Raw genomic sequence first — 16,890 nt, 5'->3', positions numbered from 1 at the left:
AAACTGTCAGGAGACATAGCTCTATGAGCTAACACATTAAATCATGATCTCTGGTAAGCACACCATATCAATACATCCAGCCTAAATCAAAGCTCTGTTTTATTTTCCTGGATTTCACATCCTTAGAAATGACTTCCACATATATTCCCCAGGCTTAGCCAATATAAGTTAGAAAACTTGATGTTCTTTTGAAATGATAATCTGTCTTTGACTGAGTCAGATTCGTACATGACCGCCTGCAATATGTTGAGATCTGACTCTAGTTATGGCATTTCAGGTCATAAGCATCCCCTTGCAAGAAGTTACCTCTTGTATCTGCCACTCAATTTGGGTCTGATCTCAAGAAGATTAATTTTAGGGCTCCCATAGAAGATTTCTGGTGTTCTGACTATGACTGAGCTGCGAGTTTAAAACCTTAGCTTGTCGTTTTCTTTCTATAAATTCCTTGTACATTCAGAAACAGCTATCTCCCATCACATTTCTTTTTACTGTCATATGACCCAAGTCAGCACCATTTGGTCTTCTAAGGAATTTGAGTCCTTTAATAGTCACTTATTGCAATCCAACACGGGTGATAATTTAATTGATCGTGATATCAATGCAAGTGATGAATTACTAGTATTCCATTTCTCATGGGCAAGGAACTCGGCAGTGCATTCAAGGCCTAAAACATAACCACACCAATCCCAGAGTTCCTGTCACTTGGGCCCCACTGCTGGTGCCAAGTACTGTATCAGTCAGGTGCAGTGAGGAAAACCAGATGTTACTACACAGGTGTTGGGAGGCTGGGTAAGCAAAAGGGGAATCTTGAAGTAACCCTGGAAAAACACTGAAAACAAAGAAAAGAGGCTGAGATGATCAGAACCTCGGAAGAAAATGAGAGGAGGAGCCTTGCAGAGCCTGGTCCTGGGAGTACCGAAGAGAATGCAGGCTGTGAGCAGTTGCTGCAGCCAGGTGAGATGGCATCACAGCCAATGGGGGGAGAAAGTTCTACCTCCTCTCCTTCTGACTCCCAGCCTCCCTGGGATGTCCCCTGGGTGCCAACACTCTTTTTTCCCCTTACCCTTTAAATCCTATTCATCATTAGGGTCTCAGCTTATACAAAAGACAACTTGTAATTATGCAGTCATTCTTATCATTCTTATCAGGAATCATAATTGCCTGCTTACTGACCTGTGTCCAGTGCTGTCCTGTGAGTACCGTGAGGGTAGAGAAGTTGTCTTCTTGCTATCAGTTATATTCTTAGCACCTGGCCACGGTACCTTGGCACTTACTATCACCTTGTCTACGTTTATTGAGTGAAATAATTAATGAGCAAACTATGTACCTGTGATAAGTCTTCCCTGATCCACTTCTTCAGTGATTTAATATATTCTACCACATGGTCTATAACTCATTGATTTAATTGTCTCCCCCACTGGAGGGTAACTCTGAGGGTCAAGATAATTACTTATTATTCAGTGGTACCTTTCCAGTGCCTGGCACTCAGGAGATGTGCATTACATAAAGGAACACATGAATGAATGCATGTACGCATGAATGAATTAAACTTCCAAATATCTGGAGGTCAACGCAAAGGCATGGGTGTCATCTGTGTATGAGTGGAAACTGAAGCCATTGAGTTGGGTGGGAGAGAGACTGAATTCCATTTTTCTCCTTTCCTCCTTTCCTCTCTTCTTCTCTCCCTCCCTCCTTCCTCTCTCCCTTTGTTCCTTCCTTTCTCTCTTCTTTAACATCATTCAACAATATCTGAAGGTAAGAACTAAAATTGGCAGGTAGATTTTGTAACCAGAAGGTCATTGGTGACCTTAGAAAGGGTAGCTAGGTATGGCAGTGGTTTCGAGCTAGCTGCGGAGAATGAACAGTATTTTTAAAAGACACTTGGCTGTAAAGAAAAGGGAAAAAAATCTTGACTCTTGTAGCTAGAGAAGAATATAATTTTAGGGAAGAAATTAATGAGAAAGATTAGAACTAATAGGAAAATCCCAAAGAAGGTATTTGAAGAATTACTTGACCATGAAGACAGAAAGCAGAACGTAGAGTTGAGCATAGTTGCAGGAAGTTGAGGGGATTCTTTTCCCAGTGCCTCCATTTTATCTGGGAAATGGGGAGGGGAGGGATTTGTGAGAGTGAGCCAGGAGGTGTTTGCGTGGGAGACATGAATGGGAGAGAGGTGACCAAGAAGATTTGGAAAGATGGCCAGATGACAAGGACTTTCAGTGGCCTCAGCCTATGCTGTTGTGAAATTTCCTCCAGCTCTAGTTATCTGCTGGATATTCAAGGAGGGCAGAGAGATGGCTGGATTGATCCTGGGTCGGAGCTTCGCTGGGCACCTTTTGCAAAAAGCCACAGGACCTGAGGAAATTTGCAAGGTGGCTAAAGTGAGAATTCGTGGGTGGGCCTGGATAGGAAAAGGAGTGAATTGAGGAGGACGGCTATCCCAGAGTGGGAGAAATGAAGGCGTCATAAGGCCGTAGGTCTTGAGGTCAAGAGCAGATGTACGTGTGTGTGCACCCGTGTCTGTGCCCACACATCCTTCACTGGGTGTGGTCATAAGTATACCACACAGTGGGCTCAGGCCCAGCTTTCCAAATTGCTTAGTAAGGTGATGGGATTCGACTAAATAATTGCTATTTTATTTTATTCTCTTTGTTTCCCAGTTTGGTGATGCTCTCTTTGTTCTGGTGGATTATTTAAGGGTGTGGGGGAAGAAGCAAGGAACTGAGTTCCAAAAAAGCCACAGTCAAATACTTTAAATTTATCTCACAGTACTTAAGTTGTGAAGGGTGTGAAGCTTGGAGTGTGAAAATGTACATATGCAAACTGTAGTTATAAAAAAATCTTATTTATCTTCAATAACACACCAGGAGGGTTGAAAGTGAGTGGTTATTTTACAGATAAAAGCTATATCAAACAATAGGAATAATTAAATCAGAAACTTTTTTAAAAGTCAGGGGAATCCTGGTTATAGTGGCAAAGCACATCAGAGAACAACAGAAACAATGGATGGAGGGGAAACATCAAGATTTGGGTTTATGTTGAAACATTTAAAGATATTTTCTAGGTTTGACCAGTGCTGGGAATTAAAAGTATATGATATTCAATATATAATATTGTGTGTAACATATAATAAGTGAGTAAATTTATTTGAAAACTAAAAGGCCCCAAAATTAAAAGGCGCTGTTTTCCACAACAGCTCTACATAGGCAGAGGCACACCAGCTCCTTGGCAGATCAACACTGTGCTTGTCACCTAATTTTGTTCACCAAATATTCAAGGAGCAAGTGAAGTGGATGTGAGATGGTATTGTTCCCATTTCCATAGTGTAAGAAGAGATAGACAGGAGTAACAACCTGGAGTTTTGAGGAATTCGTCCTGGCTAGAGGAAAGATTATGTGATCGTTTTGAGATGAAAGTAATCACCATGCTATCAGAGAATCATTAATGTCATGGTCTGACCAATGCTTAGTGATAGAATGACACATTTTGGTGACCTCTGGCCATATCATATCAAATATGTTGATTCTATCTTATTAGACTTTTAAAAATGTCATTCAAATGCCTGCAGATTATCTCAAATATCTTTTGTCTTTCAAGGGACATAGTAAGAAGACATGTATATTTATTTTTATATAAAACTGTATGATATTCCACTCCTTTTGGCTCTCATTCCTATGTTACATTCACGAGATCATAGTGAAATTTACTTTTTAAGACTGACAAGATGGAAATGTGTTCATTGAAGTTTTTTTGTTGCTAAGAACAAAGAAGAATATTTCATCTTTTATTAAAGTATAAAGTCATATATTCTAAGTACTGTATCTATGTCGAGATTCTTGTCTGTTAAGAAAAGAACACATAGAAAAGTGATTGAAAGGAACTTGTGTAAAGTACAACTAAGTCACATCAGCACAGAAAATCATGTTCAAGTTTGTGGGATGAAAGGTCTTCAAAACCCATGGGGAAATGGCCTGATTCTTTTCTCAGGGGAGAAATGAAACCACAAAAAAATATGGGAAGAACTATTTTCAAAATATGTAATAATGCAGCTTTTCTCGCTCCAGAAGGAGACTGAATATTAAGTAGAAAACAAAACAATAAATATGCAGAGGAGTGACTCTGAGAGCTCCCCTTCTGCACTGGGAAAAGAACAGGGTATCATAACTGAGCGCAAGCTTGGAAATAGGAGGTCAATTCACGGAAACGGTCCTTTGCCCTGTAGCTTACAGTTATGTCATGAAGTCGCAATCAGGGGTGTTGGAAAGAGTAATTAGAAATATGTTGGAGAGTTGCACACTCATAAGAAATTTTTTATGGGAGGGAAAAAATCTCAAGCATTCACTGTGGGGAAGTCTCATAAGACTTTTGAAAAGCAAGCATTTTGGCTCATGAGGCTTTTATTTAGCAAGAGCAGCCAAGAGAGTTGTTTTGTTTTGTTTTGTTTTCTAACTTTAATTTGAAGGTTGTTTAAGTATCTTGGCTTTTTCATCTATCACCTAATACGTTCATAGGAAAAAGAATAGGAGAACAGAAGAATGGATTCCAAAGGGCTAATTGCTAAAATGTTTCTTTATATTTTCCTTAAGGAATTAACTCCAAGCTTCAGTTTGAAATCATGCCAGGTGCATCATTTGGGTGGTTTGAGATCAATCCTGACACCGGAGAGGTGGTGACAACCACCACACTTGACAGAGAACTTCAGGAAGTCTTCACCCTTCGAGGTAAGGGATCCCTGGGCTCTGCTAAACAAACAAACACACACACACAGGCAGTAGGAAGTTTTATATATCAGTAGGGTGTCTTTAAATAGAACAGTATTGACCCAGGGCCACCGGGTTAGTTCGGCCTGGCGCCGTCCAGGGAGGGCAGTGCCTGTTCAGGTACGAATGAACAGCCCCAACCTGTGCCGTTTCTCATTCCGTGTCAGTACTTGTACGAGATGGGGGCGTCCCTTCCTTGTCTGGCACCACCACTGTTCTCTGTACTGTGGAAGATGAAAATGACCATGCTCCAAAGATGATTGTCCCCGCCCACGGCATTGAGGTCCTGGAAAACCAAGAGCCAGGGGTTGTCTACACTGTTTTGGCCTTTGACATGGATACTGGCAATAATGGAGCTGTCAAGTATCATATAATCGGTAAGTACTGTCTTATTAAAATTCCCCCCATGACTGACCAAGCTGACACACTGCATGGTGATTATTCTGTATTTGGTGTCTATTGCAGTGTCGGCAAAATGCACACCCAGTTAGAACTGAACGGTGGTGCCCTGGGTTTCCTCTCTGCCTCCTTCCTACAGCCATCCGGAACCACTGTTCCCAACAACTATTGTAAATTTTCCTACAGGACAATGCATTTTATTGCCCTGAATTATTTAACATCAGTGGATGTACAGGTGGAACAGATAGGCTTTTTTTGTTTCTCTCTTATAATCACTTATTTTTAGTCTTTTGGGCAATTCAGAGTTTTTTCAGGTCTTTCTAGGTGGGCCTAGAAGACATGAGTAGGCAAACGATTCCCAGATCTGAATGCCAGTGTGACACTTCAGATCTACCACGATCCCCCAAAGATCAAGGTCTTTAGGGACTTCTTCCCTCAGGGTCATTTTGTGACGTGGCTCCCTTTGGGTCGGAGGCGTGAGGATTTCTGACAGCTTCACTTCCACATCAGCAGTCAGCTTGAGAGAGCCATATCGTGTTCATCTAAAGCAAGAGTGATTGAAGAGTCTGGTTTTTAGCACACATCAGAGAGTACACAGAACGAAGGGAGCTAAGGAGAGAGCAGTGCTTCGGGACTGCTTATGAAGAGAAGCTGCTTTAAGGTCTTGTAAACACAGTTTTAGGCCTGGTTGCCGGAAGCTATCACTTTCTGCATGCTATAAATTCTATAATCAAGCTATGTTCTTTGTACCACCCATTTTACTCCAAAAGGAAAACAGTTTTATTGCCTTTCCCCCTGATTACACAATGATATATCATTGCTGTAGAATATATATATACATATATATAATTTATAAAAAACAAAAGTAATGACAAAGACTCTTATGCCTTGCAGAGATAACTCACTTGGTATTTTGAAAAACACTTTTCCGTGAACCTCAATGAACTACAGACACCATTTTTATGCATATTGGAAAATTTATATGCGCTAGTGTGTTGCTTCATTTTTTAAATGAATATGCTGTGTAAATCTTTCATGTCAGTGAATACACATTTCCAATGCTGTCTCTTAATGCATATGCAGAAAATCATTTATTTCACTCATCCCTTTTGATGGCCATTTAGATATTGTACAGTCTTACTATTATAAAAATGCTGTGTTGACCAATACTTACATTATTTTTTATGATAAGGGTATATCATACTGCCATCCCAAAGCATAACACTCCCTCCAAGTAACTCATATCAGTACGTCCAGTTCTTATTTCTTCCTTCCTATTGCAGTAGAATAGGTATTTTCCTCTTCTGTAAGCTCCACTTATTTTCTAAAACTTCTCAAACTATCTGTGGTTTATATTTTTAAAATTTCCAATCTGTTGTGACTGATACTTTTTATAAAATGCAATAAGTATGACTAACTGGGGAAAAGAATCGAAGGCATGCAAAATGCAAACCCCAGTTTTTAAGAACTGTTAATGTATTATGCAGACATAAAATTATTCTCTTCAGTCATTATAAAATTTGCTAAATGCTCAGTCTCCATTTCTGCATTCACCTTGTCAAGGGCCAATTGCAAACAACGTCCAGACTGCACCTTCCTTCTTCCATTGCATCAGGGACATTCCCCATCTATGCTCATGGCCCTCCCTTTCCTTCATGGCCAACTTTTTTCCTTCATTCCCCCTCTACTGGCTTGTCCAGCCTTTCCCATCTTGAAAAACATCCCCCCTCAGAAGTACCCCTTCATTCACTATCTCTCTCCTTCATATTCAAGCTTCTTAAATCATCTGCACTCTGGATTCTTAAGGATATGCATCCAGAAACTCCTTGGAAAGCGTCACGTAGCCCTGAGAGCACTCAGACCTCACTTTAACGAGAACTGGTCTAAACCCTGTGGTCTTTCCCCTGCGCCCACCATGCATTCTTCCTGCCTTACTCCTTCTTTTTCCTCCTTCATATTTTTTTAATGTGGCCACTTCCTCCGTGCACCTATGATTTCAGAACCTCCTGTATTCTAATCAGGTTTTGATGCTGCTGCCCCGGACTCTTTCTAAAACAGAAATGTGATTCCTGACACTTTCCTGTCTGCAATGCCTCAGGGACTCCCCGTGGATTTTAAGATAAAGTATAAACGTTCAGCTGTGTACACAGGGCACTTCATATTCGACCCCCTGCTTACCTCCAAAACCCACTGCAAACCCTCTTCCTACCCCCAACGCTCAAATACCCAGGGGGCCCTGTGTTCACGAAAACATTCATAGCCATTAACTTCTCCTATTCCGGGGACCTCACGCACGCTCTTCCCTCTTCCTCTTGCTCTTCCCTCTCCCTGGAACTTGCGGCCTGTCTTTCTCCCCTCTACAACTCAGTTTTGACGTCACTCTTTCTAATAAGCACATCCCGCCCATCCTAACACAGGACTGTGTGCCCTTCCTCTAGGCGTCCCTGTGTCCCCTATGTAGGATTTTCACACTGTACTTAAATGTCTAGGCACTGGCCCCCATTCCCTCCTGAATGATCAACTCCTGGAGCCTGGGGTCATATCCTGCTCTCCACATAGTCCAGCATCCAGCACATACTTGGTACATGGCAGGTGTTCCTTAAATGTTTGCTGAGTGAATGCATGTTTGTCACCCACAAATGCTGCAGAAGTGCAGCTTGTCTGATCATCCCTTTGTTTGGTACAAGTTAACCATGTCTTATGAAGAAATACAAGTGCAAGTTCCTTCTTCTCAGTCCCCAGCACTACCTATGACTGCCGTATTCTCTAAATGCCAGCCTACTTCGTACCCATATGCCTCTGGCAGACTCCAGTAAATTTCCACACTATCGGGAATAGTGCGCCTCATTGAAGAGTATGGCCAGCAAGTTACTGAACCACACTTCTCCTGACTAATGTTCAGGGTGACTTTAAGTGTCTTTGAAAACTTTTTGTCCTATGTTCAGTTTTAACTTTTATTCCGCTTAGTACCACAGACAATAATACAACAAAGATGTTTTTGAAGGATGCAGAGACGAATAAAACCCTCTCCTTGCTTATGTTATGGAAGAAATAGACAAGTGTTTCACTGTCTCTAACAGCAGTGTTTTACGATTCACGCACAAAGTGCCATGGAAATGTAGAAGAGGAGCTTATTGCTGCCATATAAGGGCCATGCAATCTGTAGTGAGTAATGTTTGGGAAAATTACTGCTATCAATGTGTTAATTCGTGACTGATATATAAAAATAGACATTGCATCCTATTTCTTATCCCTACCTACTACTGTTTTATTTTATATAAAATGTACATTTTAATCCTCTCAAAAGGAAAATGAATGAATATAAACATTGTAGATGCACATGCATAAAAATCATACTTCTACAAATCAGTCAAAGCAGATGTTCTAATTACTGATTGAATTAAGATAGATACTGAATTATATTATTTTGCTCATCCCTGATAACAGAAGCTTCATGAGGGCAGGAGCTTTATCATTCATGTGCACTGTTACAGCCTCAGTACTCACAAAAGCATTAAGACGAAGTAATCAGGAAATAAATATTTGTTGAATGAATGAATCAGTGATATATATATATATATATATATATATATATATATATATAGGTATATATTGCTAGCTAAGGGCAGCTACTTTTTTAATTCAAGTGAATTTTGAATTTGTATTCTTTGATAGATGGAAATACCTATGAGTACTTTGCTATTAATGAAACATCAGGAGAACTCTCAACTACTCGCGCTTTGGACCGGGAGCAAGTCAACAATTTTGCCCTCATCATCCTGTGCTCTGACCTGGGGGACCCACCGAGGAGCTCTATAGTGCAGCTGCAGCTTAGAGTCTTGGACGACAATGACCACAGCCCTTCCTTTCCCACACTTCATTACCAAGCCTCTGTGAGTGAAGATGCTGAAGTGGGGACAGTGGTTCTTGTGCTCACTGCTGTGGACAAGGACGAAGGCCTGAATGGGCAAACTGTGTACTCTCTGACAGATGAGGCTTCTGGTGCTTTCACCATTGATCCTGTGGCAGGCACTCTGAGAACAGGCCATACGCTCGACCGAGAAGCCAGATCTCAATATACATTCAAGGCTGTGGCCAGAGACTGTAGCACCCAGGGCTCCAGAAGCACCACAGTAATTATAAAAGTACATGTCACTGATGTTAATGACAATGATCCAGTTTGGGAACAGAACCCCTTTGATGTTTTTCTTTCCCATCAGTCACCTTTAAACCAGACGACTGCCATTCTGAGGGCCAATGACCCAGACTTGGGACCCAATGGAACTGTCATTTTTAGTTTTGCAGAGACCCAGTCCATATTTTCTGTTAATAAATATACAGGAGAGATTCAACTTCAGCAAAACCCGTCTTCAGGATATTTTCCAGTCTGGCTGCTGCTTAAAGTTACGGACCAAGGGGTCCCCTCTAGGACAAGCATTGGTCTCTTGGTCATTCACATGGAAGGAGAGGATGTAAAGATGTCCTTCAGCCATCACCTGTATAAGGGGGTTGTGACTGAAAATTGTGAGGCAGGTAAGTGTCCCTTTGAAGGTTTTTTTTGTATTTTGCACTTACTTTGGCAAAATGTTTAAAACTAAGGATTGATTATACAATAAGAATGCTATTGTAAATTTATTTATAAATTTTTGAATGTAGCCTATTCTTGGTATGCTAATTTTCATCCACAGTATACCAGAAAAATATACTCAAATACAGTAAAACACACACATGTGATCATTTTTCCTCATAACCCTAATTGTTTTTCAATAGTTTCCCCACAACTGTATGCCATAATGGGAAATATTAAAAAATCTACTAAACAGATTAATTTGAAATGTCCTTCTACACACACACACACAATAAACTATGTAGATAGTGGTGAATTTTTAAAAATTCAATCTAGGTAATTACATCCAACTAGAGAACAGAGAATTGAATCTTCTGATCCTCCTAACCCACCAGCAGGCATGCAAAGGGACTCAAGGGTTGGGAACGGGAGGGGTTTGGTTGCTAAAGGTCTGATGCGTGTCATGCGCTTGCTCATGCCAATTTTTTGTTTTTGTTTGTCATTTTATTGTGATTCAGTGTCACTTGATACCTCCATAAACCACTGTTTAAGAGGCGGCCTGCATTTTTCTGAAATTAATTTTTTATTTTATAGTGAAAATATATTTTGCACATTATATACTGCTTCCTATATGAAAAGAGAACACTCAATTTAATATTGAATATTCAATTAGGGCTGTTCTCAATTGCAGATCATTAACCTGACTTCTACCCTCTTTTGAATTATGGGTTACTTACTCAGAAGTCCTGTGGTGGATTCCAAACATAATTAAAAGTAAATTGCAGTTATCTTCATTAAATGAAATACTAGTGGCTCCAAAAATAAGTCAGAGATTTCCAATCTACATATATTCTTATGTATAATGAGACTTCCACATAAGAATTAAATGTTAAGAAATATGAGATTCTTCTTAGAGCTATATTTCTATTCCTCCTAAGAGGCATAAATACCAACCTCATAGCAAAGCCTGATGGAAAGTAAAGTTTACATGTTCTCAATAATATGGCACAAAATATACTAATCAATCTTGAAATTAATCTGATAAAATCATGCAATAAAGCTCAGCCTTCATCTGCAGTGCAGATAATACACATTTCTCCCTAAACATCTTTGACACATGGTCTTTCAGCCTCTACTTGAGTATTTCAGTAATTGAGAATTTCAGACAGTGGATCTTGAACTTGAGTATAAAACCAGTGATCTATGACCTCCTCTCCCACCACAGATTCCACTTCCTAGTTCTTGCAGGTTCTGCTGAAGTCTGAGGTCCAGACTCCATTGTTTTTAACAAGCTCTGCAGGTGATGTGTTGCATGTCAAAGCTGGAAAGCCCCTTTATGTGGAAAGTTATTTATATATTGAACCCAGATCCGCCTCCTTCGTGTCTATCCATAAATCCTAGTTCTGCCCTCTGGAGCACTCCACTGCTATGCGCAATCACTCTGCAGATATTTTATCTGCCTCTTCAACACATTTTTTAGAGTTAAGTGCCAGGTACTTTTTCATTGGGATATATCAGTGAACTAAAATATAACGCTGCTCATTCTTGTGAGACTTACATTCTAGTAGATATGGAGAGACGATATCAATCAACATAATAAATAACTGAAGTATAGGAGATGTCGGATGGTGGTAAGAGCCATTGAATACAGGGAAAACAGGGCAGGGTTAGAAGAAGGGAGTGCTGGAGGAGCGACAAATTGTAGATAAAATCAGACATCATTGAGCAAGTGACATCTGGGCAAAGATATGAAGAGACAAGGTAGCCATTTCTAAATTTGGGGCAGAGCATTTCAGAAAAGAAGAAAAGCTGGTGGGATCCTGCCTGGTTTGTTCAGAGAACAACAGAGAGAACTGTGTGACTGAGGCAGAGTAAGCAAGGGGGAGAAGAGTGGGAAACAGCAGGACTAAAAGGTCCACTAAGAGGACTGGAGGACTTCAGATTTTACTTGCAATACTTTTCCCTTCTCTAGTTCATTCATGTATCCTTCATGTAAGAGGGTTTCCAACCACTGCTAGTGAATATTCACACCCAGTATAAATCTTACAGAGCAATAGACATTAAATATATCATTCCTCAAAAGAATCAGCATGGAAGCCATCATTGTTACTACAATTTATTACAAAAATTGTGTTACATTTAGGGAGTGAAATTTCTAAATATACCTAAGGCATTTGCTAATTGTTAAGCTTTCCTTTCTCAATTCTCCCAGGATCAATCTAAATAAAAACCTAAACCTAAATAAAAAGCAATGTCTAAGGCACCCCAAAGAAATTGTTTCAATATAAAATTAAGTTATGGATTAGTAAGCATAAAAATATTTCTGGTCAAATTCAGAAATGATTCAACAATAACACCAATATAAACTGCTGTGGAAGGGGACATTTTTCCTTTTGCAGTGGGCCGTTCTGTTGCTAGCAGGAAATGACCCTGATTTTAGCCTGTTTCCCATCATTCCAGCAGCATCTCATCAAATCTATACACCTTCCATGTGCTCCCAAACATCACAGTTGAGATTAATCAGTATGGGTTGGAGTAACATGAGATAAAAAGTTAGGGCAGAGGACGGTGAAGACCAAATTACATTCTTATCTCTGAAGCTCAACCTCCTGTTTAAGATTCTGCCAGAAAAGCTAGTGAATAAATGGATGGGAAGCCTTCATCCTGCCATCTTCATCATTGTGTTTTCTTTGACCTCAGGCCAGAGTTGCCCTTCTTAGACCTCTTGTGTTTGGAATGATTGGATAAATTTGTTTTCAATAGAACTTAACACTCTCTTTATTAAATCTTACACATAAGGAATGCTAGAAATACTTACTTACTGCTAGAAATACTTCTGGCAGTAATACAAGCATATGGTATCCATAAATATCCAGGTAGGCACACATTTCAGGACATCTAAAGCAATAGGTTGGGACCTCGCTTTGAAGACAAACTATGACATGTGTGAAGGACATGAAGTCCAAGGTGAGAGGTAAACCAAAAGCATCAGTATATAGCAGGGAGAAAAAGGGAGAAAGAAAGGATGCCAGTCAAGAAGGCTGTTGAATCTGATGATACAACTACACCTGGATCCTAGGATCCTATAAAAAACAATGACAAAGTACATAAAATATTGATTGACATTTTCAAGCTGGCCAAAGCTTTGCCTGGAAATGAATTCATTACAGACCACCAGATCATATCCTAGACACCAGAAGGTGATTTGTGTGTGTGTGTGTGTGTGTGTGTGTTTGAATTCCAATGGATTTCAAAGAGTGTGAATCCACTAATCAGTGTTAGAATGGCCTTGATATAAATTATTTAATATGATTTTATAGCTTCCAGAATGATTTCCCTCCCAAATATGCCTGCAATCCTAATTTTATCTTCAAATGAAAACTATATGCCTATTAGAAGCTTAAATTTTCTGTGAGTCACTCAAAATCCTATCAGTAGGCACCACTTGACATCCTCAGTGAATTATTTTTTGTATTATCCTAGGTTTTCACCATCCTCAACTGGTTTTAACATTTAGATGTTATTTTAAGAAAGTAAAAAGTTAAAACTAATTACTCCAATTTATTTATGTTTGTTTAACATTTTTTTCTTAGAAGCCCACAAGTTTGAATTTTTTATTAACTTTTCATTCACATATTAACAATAATGTTAAAACATCAATTGCTTAAAACAATATATAGTTCAGTAAAGAGTTTCCATTTTGAAAGCAACCTTTTGGTAGGTAAAATCCCTTTGAGAGCCAGTCATGAAATGCTCACTTAGTCGTAGAAAGAGCCCTTCTCGGGGGCACCAGCTGGGTGTAAGGGAGAGGCTGGCCCTACAACAGTGTGACAAGACAGGTTGGAGTCCGAATGGTTCCCCACTCCTTCCTCTTCCCACCGCTCCTTTTCAGCCCAGGTGAGAGGGAGTCTAACTGTTCTGAATCTTTCTGAAGTGGACAATAGACCTGGTTGTCCATGGTGTTTCAATCCGCTAAAACAGTGGAAATGAGCCTTCTAGAAGTCAGCTTTTATTCTGTTTCACTGCCGGTGGGTTTGGTTGTCCTGAGATGATGAATCAGCAACCATAGTCCCCAGTGTAGACGCTCCACAATGTCATGCATTCCTTTGAATTACCATGAGGAGAAAATTGAAATGATGAATTGTATCAAAGTTAATACCCAGATTAAAAGTTAACGCTCAGACTTTAAGATTAAAGAGTTTTAAAAGACTTGTAATAAAATTAAAACATGATAACCCTTGGAGGCATTCTAACTAGTAAAATATATTTAATATTATATCATAAATAAATTAGATCTTAATATTTTGGAGGAAATCTTCTGGCCCTTTGGCAATGGATTCAGTAGCGTCTGGCTCCTATGTTTGGAAAGGCTAGTACATGTATACAGAATATGGGAACCCAGGGGTGTCCAATCTGTGGCCAGCAGGCTGCATGCTGCTCAGGATGGCTATGAATGTGGCCCAACACAAAATTATAAATTTACTTAAAACATTATGAGATTTCCATGTGATTACATGTCGCAATGTATTTAATGTGGGGCCCAAGACAAGTCTTCTTCTTCCAGTGTGGCCCAGAGGTGTCAAAAGGTTGGACACCCGGCTTGAGTGTGACAGCAGTTGGTATAGCTGCTCTCTTGCTCACAATGGAGATGATAAACGCTTCCCAGAAACGCTGGAAAGATTAAATTAGGTCATCCCAGTGTGGTAATCAATGCTTTTCTTACTATTTTGTTATCTTCCTTCTATCCTAAATCTTTAATTAAATGCTATTAAGTTATCTGGGTACAAATCCTCACCAGAGCAACCCATTATTACTAAACAATTATATAGCAACAGTGAACTACTTGCAGGTTTGAAAACCCTGCGATTCCATTTCATTCCATTTTGTCTCCAAACCGGATAAGAGGTACCCTTTCTGAGGTGCCAGAGTTTCCGTAACTATGGCAGTGGTGTCTCTGTGTCATCCGCGATTTTGGAGCAGAATTTTTATCTTAATGAAAGAAGGAAGGAAACATTATCTGTTATTCCTACTTCATTATTTAAGGCTGGTCTCATATTTGGAATGAAATTCATTGGAATGAGTTCCATCTAACTAGCCATTTACAAGGACACTGAATTTCGTTACCTAAGATAGCTCTGGAGGAGACAGAAGGAGAATGGCAGGCCTTCGGCAAGGTCAAGTTTTCTCAGGAGACAAGCACCTCACAAGGCAGTTTTTATCTTTGTGAATTAACCCCAGTCCCACATCCGGACTTCAGCCCTATCAGCTCAAGACCTCATTTTATTAACAAGCCAGAGAGTTCTTTCCCCAGGTCTGGGACTTACTACCAATATGAAAGGGATATATAGAAATCAGAACTCAAGTTCTCTTATTCATATGAAGAAAAATGACTGCCATGTAACTTACAGCAGTCATGCCAGGATGACCAGCTGTCTCTTTTTTAAGAAAAATGACTCAAGAAGCCAAATTGTAATCAGAGAGTTGCTTGCTAATTCTGACAGTTCCAGCAGGGCGCGATTCATGTATTAAATGTCATCAGCCTACGTCACTCTTTCCTCAGAACGGGCTCACACCACGAGACGTAGTGAGATTTCGTGATTTCGCCACAGCCATCTGGACTTACATGGCTCATCAGTTTCCTTCTAATTCACACATTTTTTTTTCCTGTAAATGTCTTAACACCTTAGTCAAGGCTTCCGCCCTGGGAGTGATTGTTTCTTTATGGTGATTTTGCATAACTCTTTTCTGAACCATTATGTTTTCTTTGTAGTGTAATAGAATTAATATATTTTTAAAGACTTTATTTTTCCAGAGAAGATCAGGTTCACAGAAGAGTTGAGAGAAAGATACAGGGAATTCCTATATGTCCCCCATTATCAACACTCTGCACCAGAGCAGTGCATTCGTTACAACTGATGACCCTGCACTGACACGTCATCATCACCCGAAGTTCACAGTTGACATTAGGGTTCACCCTTGGTTTTGGACAAAGGTATCATGACGTGGATCCATCACTATGGAATCACACTTTTAGGGCAGAGAACTCTCCCTGCCCTAAAAGTCCTCCGTGCTCTGCCCATTCATCCTTCCCCCACTTCTGCTCCAAACCCTAGAAACCACTGATCTTTTTGTACTGTCTCCGTAGTTGTGCCTTTTCCAGCCTGTTGAATAGTGGAATTCATACTGTAAGCAATTTTTTCAGATGGGCTTCTTCCACTTTGTCATATACATTTAAGGTTCCTCCATGTCTTTTCACAGCTTGATAGCACTGAATAATGCATCGCTGTCTGAATATAGCACAGTTTATTTATCCATTCCTCTCCTGAAGGACATCTTGGCTACTTCCAAGTTTGGGCAATTATGCATAGAGCTACTATAAAAAAATCACTGCTAAGAAACATACCCACATACATGTTTTTGTGTAGACATAAGTTTTCAACTCCTTTGGGTAAATTCCAAAGAGAGTGACTACTGGCTCTTATGGTAAGAGTACGTTTAGTTTTCTGAAGAAACTGCCAAACTTCTTCCTAAGTGGCTGTACCCTTTTGCTTTCCTACCACAGTGGAGGACAGTTGTTCCTGCTCCACATCCTTGTCAGAATTTGGTGTTGTCAGTGTTCTGGGTGTTGGCCATTCCAATAAGTGTGCATTTAGTAATATTTCGTTGTTATTTTAATTTACATTTCCTTGATGACATATGATATGGAGGATGTTTTCATATGTTTATTTGCCTTCTGTATATCTTCTTTGATGAGGTGTCCTTTTAGGTCTTTGCCCATTTTTAAATTAGTGTGTTTTCTTGGTGAATTTTAAGAGTTCTTTGTATATTTTTGATAATAGTCCTTTATCTTTTTCAACTATTCTCTCACAGTCTGTGGCTTGTCTTCTCATCCTCTCAACATTGTCTTTCTCAGAGCAAAAGTTTCAAATTTTAATGAAACACAGCTTATCGATTATTTTTGTCATGGGTTGTGCCTTTCATATTTATCTAAAAAAATCATCACCACATCCAAGATTACCTAGGTTTTCTCCTAGGTTATATCTAGATTCATTCTTTTTCTTTTTCTTTTTTTTTGGTTGTGAATACTCAGTTTTTCCAGCACTATTTGTTGAAAAGACTGTTTTTGCCTCATTGTATTGCCTTTGCTCTTTTGTCAAAGACCAG

The 16,890-nt window shown here is 39.6% G+C and overlaps 1 protein-coding gene across 1 annotated transcript in view; it reads left to right on the top strand.

Annotated features, from left to right (window-relative positions):
- DCHS2 (dachsous cadherin-related 2) overlaps nucleotides 1-16,890 on the top strand; it is a 182,067-nt gene that overhangs the window by 127,819 nt on the left and 37,358 nt on the right. Inside the window, exons 11-13 of the mRNA XM_024568565.3 lie at nucleotides 4,587-4,721; nucleotides 4,928-5,137; nucleotides 8,835-9,692. Of these exons, the coding sequence (XP_024424333.2) occupies nucleotides 4,587-4,721; nucleotides 4,928-5,137; nucleotides 8,835-9,692 (1,203 nt within the window). The remainder of the gene's footprint in view (nucleotides 1-4,586; nucleotides 4,722-4,927; nucleotides 5,138-8,834; nucleotides 9,693-16,890) is intronic.

Source organism: Desmodus rotundus, chromosome 9 (genome assembly GCF_022682495.2).
Source record: "Desmodus rotundus isolate HL8 chromosome 9, HLdesRot8A.1, whole genome shotgun sequence".
NCBI lineage: Eukaryota > Metazoa > Chordata > Mammalia > Chiroptera > Phyllostomidae > Desmodus > Desmodus rotundus.
Note: the sequence above shows the minus strand (reverse complement) of the source record. Positions and strands in the feature narration are given on the sequence as shown.